The sequence below is a fragment of the Babylonia areolata genome, chromosome 4 (assembly GCF_041734735.1).
Source record: "Babylonia areolata isolate BAREFJ2019XMU chromosome 4, ASM4173473v1, whole genome shotgun sequence".
Classification (NCBI taxonomy): domain Eukaryota; kingdom Metazoa; phylum Mollusca; class Gastropoda; order Neogastropoda; family Buccinidae; genus Babylonia; species Babylonia areolata.
Genome location: NC_134879.1, coordinates 35,371,559 through 35,383,957, shown reverse-complemented (window position 1 = coordinate 35,383,957; position 12,399 = coordinate 35,371,559). Strand labels below are relative to the sequence as shown.

At 36.9% G+C, this 12,399-nt stretch overlaps 1 protein-coding gene across 2 annotated transcripts in view; it reads left to right on the top strand.

The window, feature by feature from the left end:
• Positions 1 to 12,399, top strand: part of LOC143281109 (serine palmitoyltransferase 2-like) — a 40,537-nt gene that overhangs the window by 7,603 nt on the left and 20,535 nt on the right. Inside the window, exons 3-5 of one of the 2 annotated variants that reach the window (XM_076586071.1) lie at positions 813 to 967; positions 9,796 to 9,941; positions 11,094 to 11,218. In XM_076586071.1, the coding sequence (XP_076442186.1) occupies positions 813 to 967; positions 9,796 to 9,941; positions 11,094 to 11,218 (426 nt within the window). The remainder of the gene's footprint in view (positions 1 to 812; positions 968 to 9,795; positions 9,942 to 11,093; positions 11,219 to 12,399) is intronic. The other variant, XM_076586070.1, reaches the window with a different exon arrangement.

Here is a 12,399-nt window from a genome sequence, read left to right as displayed (position 1 = left end):
GTAAGTTCTTATGCATCATAATGATGGCACTGGAGCTGGGATTTAAAACTGATTGGGAGGGGGGGGGAGGGGGGTTCTGGTTCAGTCAGTGATGGTGCTTTATGTAAACTGGACTTGAGGAAGCCAGTTGTTTTTCAGATTGTTTAAAAAAAAAAAAAAATTATAGTACAACATAGAGGGTAACCGACTTCTGTGTTGAATGGAAAAGTTCTGCTTCCTGTGGGTGTCGGCATACTTGCATGCATATCTATATATGTATGTGTGTGTTTTCATTGATATTGCTATTAGCATTCAGATCACAAGGTAAGTTGCTTGGCATCATACTCCTCCCCCCCCCACCCCCCCTTTTTTTTTCTTCTGATTAATATTTCATCTTGCTTAACCTTTGTGCAGCATCCTGTTGTTGCAGATTGTATTTTGCTTCCTTTGTTTTTTTCCAGACTGGCATAAAGTAGATGATGTCCAGAACTTAACTAAACTCTCCTACAGGTGTGACCACCTTGACTGGGACAGAGGTGCTGTTTTGCTGTTCCTTCAAGAAGCATGCGGTCACCTGGGGTGGAGGGATAGATCTTGCTGGCATGCTGTAGAATCTTTGTGTAGAGAATGTGATGTTTGCTTTTGTATTCTAATGGGTTTTTTTTATACTGACTTTTGTCAGCAGTTCTGGATTGTTGTGGCAGCTGTGGAATTTTACATATTATTGTTAAATTTTTATTGATATTTTTTTGGTTCTTGTTCTTAACATCGTGGCTGTTGTTGTAGCCTTTGATGTCTGGTGTGCTACTGTGACATGTGGTTTTCTGGAACAGGGTTTTAGTCCCCTTCTGGTATCGTGGGAGAGTTTTTACACACGCAATATGTACCGACATGCGCGTGACTGTTGGAACCGCCCCATCAGCTCAGCACCGGGCCCCTTTTTTGATGTGATGGAGAGGGTCACCCATGACCACAACTGGAACATTGAGTATGACTCTCAGCAGTGTTGACCAATTGTTCCTGTGGAGTTACCACTTCTTTCTTTCTTTCTTTCTTTTTTATTTTATTTTTGATTTGTTTGTTTTTACCTTTTTCAGCCTATTCATTTATTTCTCACATTCCTTCTTTTCTAATAGGACTTATGTTGCTTTTTCGTCACAAGTAAAGAGTGAATACTTGGTAATTTTGTGTGTGTGTGTGCTGATCTTGATTACACTCCTTTTGTATTGGGAATGAGCTAGTAGCTGTTGTAGGCATTCATTGCTGTTGAAATGAATTTATTATTATTATTATTTTGTTAGAGGGAGTGTCAACTTGATTCATGATAGATTTGTTGTTGTTATTATTTTGATATTTCTTTACTATGCATCTGCCATATCAGTCTTTAGAATTTGTTGCCATTTTGTCGTTCTTTTACCTTGTGTCCCATCACCAGATTAAAGGTTTGGGTGTGTTAGTATTGCTAACTTAAAGAACTGAGCATATTTCATTCTAGACTACTTATAATGTAATTTTTTATATTAGAATATTGTACATTTATTTGTTGATGTTAGCATAAAACTTTTTGTCCTGTTGAATTTAAATTGCTAAGTTTTTCCTGTTAGTATTACTAATCAGTGAATTTCAAATCTCCCAATAGAACACAATGGTGTTTGTGAAAACAACAAAACTTTAAACAAGCAAGCAAGCAAAACAGCTACAGAAGAAAAGACCCGAACGAAGTACGAGAAGTAGTTACCTCTCTGTAAGTGTAAAACCTGCTAGCATGATTTTAATCTTCCAGTAGGTGAGTGCTGTTGTATGGATAAGAAATACCTTAGACTGGTTATATTGTGTGAACTTGGCTCCTGTCCAAATTGGAACTTGCAGCCAGCATGTGGTTCTGTTCAGAAAGTGTAAACGTGTAGATAAATAAGGAAGGAGTGTAATGAAGCAGCAAAGCCTTGTGTAAAGCCAACTGCACAGTGTCCCCAGAATAATGTTTTATTGCTTCATTCATGAATTAATCCCCAAGATCTTCTTGGCAGATGCCTAGCATAAAGAGTGAAAAGGATCAATAAGGGGGGGTTGGGGGGGGGGGGGTAGGGGGGGTCCCAAAATTGCACAAGGTCCCATGGCTTTACATTATATGACACATGAATGAAGTTGGCTTTGTGTGAGTTTCTTCATTTACTGTTTTGCTCTACTTCAAAGAAAAGTACTGTATATACTTTGACTGCTTTTCACATAGGGGTGCTGTAATTTGTTTATTTTAAATTCAGTTATTCTTGTATTTTGTATCTTCTTGTTTGTGACCTGTACTGGTAACTAATGCTCCGCATAGCTTTAGCAAAACCCACAGTAACATTGGTATTGTATGACAAAGGGAGCATCCAAACTTCTCTGTTGTTAACAACTGAGCCATTCTTTCCCCCAGCCACCCTGCACAACAAAATACTAGAATTAAATGCGAATGTTCAAGTAGCTTTGGTTTTACCTCTCTCAGCTTTCCACCCCCGAAGACTGCTGAAATATTTGGAATCTAAGATAATTATGTATCATATCACTGGGAATTGTTCAACCCTTTTAAAGATTCAGTTGTTTTTTTGCCATTGTCAGGAGTGAGGGAAAGGAAACCAGGGAATGGGTGGTGTTCTATTGATTTGGTTACTTGGAAGCAAAATAGCTGACTGAAATGTTCCCCTGCCATCAAACTTAAAAAAAAAAAAAAAAATAGAGGATATGGGTGATTAATCCAATGAGGATCAACATTTCCATATGGGGATTGGCTATATTGCATTCACACAGCAGCAAAAGAGTATTTTTTGACTAGCAGACTGATAAGAATTCTGTTGTATTCTTTGTCATGGATGAAAAGACACTCGTAAGTCAAGATCACTTGAAACAGGATCAGATTGAATTATCAATTAATGGGACAACTGATGTGTTCATCTATTTCGCTCTTAATTTAATCACAGTTTCTGCTTCATGTTTAAAAGACAACAACAGAAAAGAAAACGACAACAATAACCACCACCTTAGAATTTATTTTTGGTTGCCATGATGTAAAACTGAGTTGTTTTGCTGAAATGTCATTGGTTCACTGAACATAGTCTTTGAAGTTGTTTTGAAATCTAAGTGTGAGATCGAAGTTGAGCAGAATGGAAAATATGCCAATTGTTCAAAATTCGTTATTCATTTCCATAGCTTGATGATCTGCCCCCATACCCACCTCCCTGAGTCAGTTTCTCAGAAACTTTGGATTCTCCCTGAAAAAGAAAGAATACTAACACACCATCTGTTATTTAAGGTATTGGTGCTTTAGAAACTGTTACACTTAAAATTATAAAATTATCTATATATGTATCACAAAATAACTTTTTTCTGATTTCTTTTTTTTTGTTTGTTTTATTTTGAATGATTTTTTTTTGCACCCTTTGCATGGTTTATGTACAGTTTTTTTTTCTTCCTGATCTATACATATGTAGCCATAATGATGTGGAGTAATGTTTGAGTTGTAGTCTTTCAGTTGAAATAGACTTTCGTAACATCTTTTTTTTTTTTCTTCAGGTCAATAGACTTAAAAAACCTTCATGAATTAATTTTTGTAACACTTCAGTAGATGAGATGAGCTGTCTGAACAATCTAGGTTTATGTGTGCGAACAAAAAACAGTAGTGTTGTTTATTTCTTGTATGTGTGCGATATGGTTTTGTTAGTGTTTGTTTTATTTTTTTAAATATTTTTTTTGTGTGTATATGAAATTGTGGAAATGAAACAAGTGTGGTGAAGTATATGTACCTTCGTCAGTGTTGATGATAATGTTGTTTTTTTATGTCTGTTTGAATCAAGTGCTCACTTCTCTCTTGCTTTCTTGCCTGTCTCTAGTTTTCCTGTTTCTCAGGTCTCTGTGTATTATTTTCTGGCACTCTATTTTGAATGAAATCTTTTTCTTCCCAAAGTCGGTGAAGAGTTATTGGGATGCCATGCAGAGGAACTATTCACCAGATTCCTCCAGGTCTGTCGGTTGTGTGTCAGAACTTGCAGATGGTCAGTTCTGCAATATACCTTTTGCTGTCTTCCCCATCATCTCCCTCCCTGAACAGTTCCCTGGAGGATTGTTTTAGCAAGGCCATTGGATCTTTTTATGCAGCCATACCAACATCATTTTCCTTCCTGGACTGATGTCAGCAGATCATCATATTATGGTTCAGTGTGCTGCTTGATGGTTTGATACATTGTTCATTGTTGATGTCATCAGTGTGTCTGATGTTTTCTATCCTGTGACAACACCTTATTTCCATGGCTTGAATTCTTCCTTACAAAGGAGGGTTATTGCATGCACACAGGAGGGCATTGTCAGTATCCTTATTTTCTAGTATACTATGTATAGTTGTATTCTTGTATTGATTCCATGCTGTGGTGTGGTCACAGCAGTGATGTTGAAAGAGAAAATGAATCTTGATCTTATAGGGAAAAAAGGGCAATTTTGATCACTTTTTTTGTTTTTTGCTTTTAGAAAAAAAGAGCAATTTGGATAACTTTTTTTGTTTGTTTTGTTTTGTTTTTGTTTTGTTTTTTGCTTTTTGCTCTTTCGTTTTATAAAAATATTGCAGTATTAGATCTCGGTGAATATTTAAATTGTAATAAATTATTACATCAATAAATCCAGGTTCTGGTGCTTTTGCTTTCCAGTAGAAATGTGAAGATCTGTCAAAAGTGTGTTTTTGTGTTTGTTTGTTGTTTTTTTGTTTTTTTTTCCCTGTACATTATCGGATCTGCTTCTTAATGGCACAAAAAGAAAAGAAAATAAGATGAAGGCCTGGATTTATTGCTGACTGTATTATTTATGGAATATCCAGCATTGTCCAGTGAAGGTTCCTGGCTTGTGGTGTGGCTTCCAGTCTTCAGTCTGGGGATTTTTAACATAGTTTTTGTTGTTGTTTTGTTCTGTCTTAATCAGTGTTCCAGAAATAGTCGTTGGTTTTTCCACCAAGTTCAGAATTATCCCAAATATAAAAAAAGAAAAAGAAAATAATTGTTAAAAAAATAGAAATAAAAAAAAAGGACAAAGTACTTTTTAGTCACTTACACCTATTACCTCTGAGTCTGTTTTATCATTGTTTTCAATGCCTTTTCTTCTTCTATCCTGTTCCTCACTCACAGGATTTATTCTGGTGTTTTTTTCTTCTGTTTATCAGTCATGTATCTTTTCTGTTTTTATACAATCATGAACATATTTTCCTCTTTCCCTTTTTGTGAGTTTGCTCTTTCATGTAAAAAAAGAAAAAAAGAAAAGAAAAAAAAGTAATTCTGTTTGTGTCCTGATTCTTTATTAATACTAATGGATTGATTCTTGATTTAGTTTTGTATCCTGATTCTGTATTAATACTAATGGATTGATTCTTGATTTAATTTTGTATCCTGATTCTGTATTAATACTAATGGATTGATTCTTGATTTTGTTTCATATCTGTTCCTCGTATGGTTTGTTTTGATATGTTCTCATTATCTTTGTTTCAACATTCTCAGTGGAGGTTTTTTTGTGTTACATTTACTTATTCAGGTATTTTTTGGTCCGATTTCTTTGTGGTTTTTTTGTGGGTTTTTTTTTTCTGTTGTTGTTAGATAATTGTGTTATGTGTCACTGTCTTGGTTAGTTTTGGAGAATTTCAAACACACAATTCTTGTTGCGTACAATCCTGACACTGATAGAGTAATTGAGAGATGAGGCAAAAAATGTGAGTGATCTGAGTGCATTACTGCATTGGAGCCCAAACCTCCTGGGTAGGGGAAGGCTGCAGAGAGGCTGTGCAGAAAGGGTTAAAGCTGACTGTACTAGATTTAGAAAAAAGAAAAAAAAGAAGGAAAAAAAGTGTATAGTCTTTAGATCTAGGGCTGATGTGACAAAACTTGTTTTTCTTCTGCAGCATCTTTCTAGCCATCTCTTTCATGTGGTATTATTTACACACCACTCCAGCTCTGAGGTATAACTTGAAGAAAAATAGTGCACTTGTTTTGCTGAACACATCTTTCTCCTTTCTATTTTCAGTGCCTTTCATATGCAAGACTATAAGTGGTTGTCTTTTGTCAAATGTTATTTGAAATAGTAGTAGTGATTAGTAGTTAAATAATTTTAGACAGAAATATAATGCCACTGACTTTAGTCAGATTTTTTTCTCTTCTGTGCAAGTTTATTTTTTTCGTTTTTTGTGTTTTGATTTAAATGCAGAGCTTAGTCTGTCAAATTCTAACATTCATGTATTTGGTCAGTAAATTTTCTTGAGAAAAGTATGTGCCATGTTATATTCTGCTTTTGTAAATTTATTGATGTAGACTATTGATGTGTCTATATATCAATGCTTTTTTATATGTAAGATTTGATAAGGTTTGGAGTAAACCTCTCTCTCTCTCTCTCTCTCTCTCTCTCTCTCTTTCTCTCTCTGTGTGTGTAATATATGAATCACAAAAAAATAAAGAAAAAAAAGTAAGTTATATCAGTGTACAGATGTAAATGATGTAACGACGAAATACTTGCGTTCTCTCGTAAAGCTGTTGCAGTTAACAGCATGGCAAAAGCATGTTACAAGTAGTGCATGGGATCAATGTTGTATGTGTATGTGCACAGCAGCTGGGACGACAGCTGCAGTGCACCACCATTGTAAACATCTCCCTCATAATGTTAACTTTGCAGAGCATTTATCAGAGCAGATGCCTTGCCTTGACCGGATGCAGCAGCAGAATTGATTGATAATGTCTAGCTTTTTTTGCTTTGTGTGTGTGTGGGGAGGGGGAGGGAGGGTGCTGGGGGAGTTGGGGGGGGGGGGGGGGGGTTGTGCTTTGCTGAAGACGTCCCTGCTGTTCATGAAATATTGCTGATCAGTGTGTTGTGTTATGTTGTTTATGCGCTTGGCAGCCTACCAGCTTATATGTGGATATGTCTTGTCTTATGTCTTACGTTGGTATTTTTGTCTGTTTCATTTTTTTCCTATTTCCATGATTTTTATTTTATTTTATGTTTTAAAATTTTTTTTTAGGTTCATGAGTCAGTGATTTGTGTGTGTGCGCGCGCGCACGTGTGTGTGTGTGTGTGTGTGTGTGTGTGTGTGTGTGACAGGGCAAGGAAAATAGAGGATGATGTTTTTTGTCATTTTTGTGAGTTAGATCAAATTCACAGTCTTAATTTGCATGGCAAGAGAAGTTAGGGATTTTTTTTCTTTTAATTAAAGACATGAGGTAGAATAGAGAGAGAGAAATGGGCCAGTACTGGATGAATTAGAATTGGAAAGGTGTATTCACTGGATGTTATAAGACTAAGCCTCTTCTTCTACCCTGTCCCATTCATCATTTATGCAAGCTGAAGATCTGTAGTCACTTGTCATGGTGTTGTGCAGTGTTGTCTTAGAGAAAGACAAAATGACCATTTCAAAGACACTGGTTATAATGATAGTTTGGATAAATGCAGTCATACACTCATACACACTCACTCTTTCTCTGTCTGTCTCTGTGTACACACACACACACACACACACACACACACACACACACACAAGTTGGGGGTGTGTGAGACAAAGGTCGTAGATACCACAGGGGGTGAAAGACATGCCATTCCCCCATTAAACAGCAATATACTACATGACAGGACAAATGTAACTCAAAGTCCTTCATTCCTTCAGGGGTTATATACCTGACCTGGTGCAAAACAGATCAGCATTTATGGCTCTAGTATTTCTTTTTAAGCCTGTCACAAGTTGGCATTTGGTGAGAAGCTTTATTTCCTGATGATTTGTTTTGCAAAAGAGCAGATGAATTGCTTGTCAGCAAAGTTGATAAGCAGTTTAAAGGTCCTGGTCATTTGAAGATTTTGCTTGATTTTGTCCTTGGTAAAAGCACATTAATTGGATCCAAAAGTTGGTGGAATGACCTTTCAACTGAGTGTGTGTGTTTGTTTGTGTGTGTGTGTGTGTGTTAATGTGTGTGCAAGTGTGCATGCCTGAGTGCATGTTTGTATGTATGCATACCTCTGTGTGTGTGCGCGCGCGTACAAGAGACGGAAAGAGAAAGAACAATTTTGTATCTCCCGCCGATAAATCATTTGTAATTATTTACAGGGCTTCAGCTTGCATGTTCCTTAATCTGAGGAATATGTCTTTTTGTGTGTGTAAATTACAGTCTGAAGTAGCAGACCATCCAGCTTGTAGTCGATACTAAAGAGACTGGCAGAGTGGAATGGGAAAGGGGGCGGGGGGGAAAGATGGAAAGGGAAAGCACAATTAAAACACCCAACCCCAAGTCTAATGTTTGAAGCTACTAATATAGATTCGATGCACATTTGTTTCTGATATCTTTCTCAGTTTTGTTGTTGTTTGTTTTAAGAATGAAGCAGATTACTATGTTTGATTCTTAGTAAAACATGTTTGAAAAAAGGTCAAACAGCCATGAAATTGGATCTGCAGTTTCTCTCATGAATGAATTATTTCATAACACAAGCATAACTGTTCATCAGCCAGAAAAAAACAACAACAACAAACAACATGAATACTGGCTGTTCAGATTTTTCCTTGTTATATTTTTGCCTTGTGAAAAGATTATTTGAATGCATCATTTTCTGATTTTATTTAAAAAGAAAGATTTTTTTTTTTTTCAAAAAAGATACTTCCAAAGGGCTGTGCCTTCATACCATAAACCTTAGAATTTTATTTTAACCTTCCTTTGAAGTTGAGTAGTCCTATTTGTCTGATTATTTTGTTGCATTTAAAAAAAACAACAACCAAAAAACAACTTGATTATTGCGGTTTTATGAGAAACTGGAGCACCAAATTGATGGATGGTAACCAGCATTTTTATGTGGTTGATTAGAATAGAATAGAATATGTCTTTATTACCAAGTGTACCGGGGTCACAAGGAATATTGGGGGGTATAGTACATAACAAGATATGAACATAAATTGAAAATCATTATGAAATGAGCCTTCTTTTATTTCACTCTGTGTGCCAGTATGTCTTGTCTCTTTTTAACTGCGTCTCTGTGTGTCTTCACTGTTCATAATTACTGGCATTTTTCTGCTTTGCCTGTCTCAGTGTCTTTCTGTCTGTCTGTCTGTCTGTCTGTCTCCCTTATTCAGTCCGTCTCCTTTTCATTTGTGTTATGAATCTTAGTCTCCCCCCTTTCAGGGTCTGTCTGACAGTCTGCTTCTCTCTTGATGATCACCTCCCTTGCTCTGTTAGTCGACCTTTCTTCCTTTGTCCCTGGCTGTTTCTGTTTCCTCTGCTTCACTGTCCATCTTCTTGTCTCTAGTCTGTCTGTCTGTCTGTCTGTGTGTGTGTGTGTGGTGTGTGTGTGTGTGTGTGTGTGTTTTACTCTTTCTGTTAGTCTGTCTCTTGTTTGTGTGTTTTAATTTCTTTTACAATTTTTGTCAGTCTGTCTGTTATTTGTGTATGTGTGCGTGTGTCTGTTTGACTTTTGAGTATTTCTTTTATTATTTCTTTGTCTGTCTCTTTTTGTTTGTCTATTTCTTATACGATTTCTTTGTCTGTGTCTCTTTGTGTGTGTCTGTTTCTTTTACTATTTCTTTGTGTGTGTGTGTCTATTTCTTTTACTATTTTTTTTAAATTTCTTTTTCTCTTTCTTTTTCTGTTGTTGGTTTCACTATAAATTAACCATCTCACTCTTGCCTGTCTCTTGTTGCCACTGTGGTCAATACATATGGCATGAAATCTTGTCTTACATAAACCACTGTGATCAATACACAATGCATGAAAACTTGTCTCTTATATAAACCACTGTGGTGGTACATGATGGTGATGGTGGGCTGTGTTATGTGTTGTGTGACAAAAGAAACACGGGTCGCACGCTGCATGTGATGAACTTTGGCTCCTACAACTACCTGGGCTTTGCGGAGAACAAGGAGCTGTGTGCCACCCAGGTGCAGGAGGTGACTGAGAAGTACGGCGTTGGGGTGTGTGCCAGTCGGCAGGAGTTTGGTGAGTGATGCCTTGTAGTCCAGCACACCATGAAGATCGATAATATATGTACAGATTTTTGTTTTTGTTTTTTTGTTTTTTAATTATTTTACCGGTTTTAAAAGATTTTTATATTTGACTCACTTGTGTAAACAAAATGTTATAACCTGGTGTTTGGTTGTGTGTGTGCGTGTGTCTGTCTGTCTATGGTAAACTTTAACATTGCCATTTTCTCTGGAAATACTTTGACAATACCAAATATGGCTAAAACATAGTAAGGGAAAAAAATATTCACAGTCATACCAATGATAGGTTGTAAGTCTCCCGAATTCAGCCGTATTTCCATATTATTAACAGTTTATTTTGTTGAGGCTTGTTCCAGATTCCGAAAACACCATAACCTTGCCCCAGTTGCCAGAATGTAGGCTATGTTTGGAAAATGGCACGTCATTGTTTTTCTTGTTCGCAATTACAAGAAAAGAAATACAAATTCTGGACAGAACACATACAGTAATACAAACTCCACCATCGACGTGTTTATTGTATATGAATATTCTAAAGTGGATACTGAATTAACTTGAATGAACATAAAAGAAAAATTGAACGTTTCAGTTTTGGTCAGCCTGTTGTCAGACTGCTTTGTGCAGAGCTATACATGTTGCAGTGTGCCTGAGGCAATGTCAGTGTTTCCTTTACAGCTGAATTGAAAGAATTAATAAATAATCAAGATATGTCAAGAAAAAACATGATTTCAATGGTGCTATTGCTTCAAATACAATAATATTTTTATTGTGCTAAAAAAAAAAAAAAAAAAGACCCATAGCTTTAGATATTTGATTTGGTCGAGCGAAGTCAGATGCAGCGAAACATTGGGGATCAGACTATGTGTATCTGAACGGAACATCCGCGTTTCGATCCCACTAGCAGGCTTTTTTTTTTTCCCCCTCTTATTAATATTTAACTCAGGACCAATTTTAACGATTTTTTTTTTTTTAATCTCTAAGGAAAAAAAGGTGTCTTTTATCTGGAATCCTGATGAAATAGTTGGGGTTATTTTTATCTAATGGGGTTTTGAAGACTTGAAAATCTCTCTCTCTCTCTTCATATTCAGATATGTATATATATCTAAAGAGGTGATCGTGACATTTTGACTGGTGTCACTGACGGCTGCAGGATACCTGGACATCCACCGTCAGCTGGATGAGACAGTGGCAGATTTCCTGGGAACAGAGGCGGCCATCACTGTCCCCATGGGGTTTGCCACCAACTCCATGAACATGCCCGCCTTGGTCAGCAAGGTCAGCCACTAGCAGTGTGTAGTGAGGTTGTATTGGGAAAGTTCTGGTCAGAAACAAAGGCAGTGTATTAGTGATAGAGATTGGACGAGGCATCAGCTGTGTCAGTACCTCAGTGCTCTCTTGCCATCTGTTGATCAGCACTTCCGTTGTGATAATGAACAGATGTTGGTTGGCACTTTTCACGTATGTCAAGTGATCATAGAAAAATAATTGCTTTACACTTTGAGAGCTAAAATGCTGCATTTGGAAGTGTGTTATTTATGTGGGGATCGTTTGTGGCTGTCAGTTAATACTGCAGGCTTTTATTATAGGTTGATTTTGGTTTTTCCACTGACACATTGATATTGAATATTTGTAGGTCTGCTGGTGATAATTGTCACACTGCTGCATTCACTCAACTCAGGCTCACATGACAGATAGATTCTCACACAGCGTTTCCTTTCTGACTTCACTCTTACCCAGGGATAAACAACATGACAACGTAAAGACACTCCTTTCTGATTATTTATAAATCAAAGAAAAATAAACAATTATGTCCACAGTTTCCTTTCAGGGATCAATCACATGAAAGTCCAGTCCAGGGAGTCACAACCAGTAGTCTCCATTTTCCCTTACACCTCCCCGCCACAGTTTCCAAATCACAACATTAATTATTTCATTTGTTTTTTTTCACGACTGTGTAGTCAGTTGGTGCTTCCAAACATCTTTTGGTGGGTGATACATCAAACACCTTTGTCCGATAACAGGCACTGAGGATCCTGAAACGTCTTCAGAACCTAACTTTAATTAAATAGAACAGTTAGTAACAATAGTACTCACATGCCTTTCACCTTGCGTCATCATTCTCATTTTACTGAACCAGTGTTCAGAAACGTAAATGATGAAAAAAAAATCTGAAACATCAATACTGAGACTCACATTCTCTGTCAGAATGGGAAGCGTCCCACTACACTCTCAGACCCCAAGGTCTATTATTTTTTACCAGGTCACTCCTGTGACCAGTTCAGCTGTGCTCCCAGAGCGGAGTGGCAAATATTTTTGGTGCACTTCACAACACATCAGCTTGTGAACACATATTCACCTCAGTGCCTAAAAGCAGGTGCACCACTTGCCTTTCTCCACAAATTGAGTTCAGATAAATACAGTAACACAGCCAAACCAAACAGGAAATCTTCCTTTTA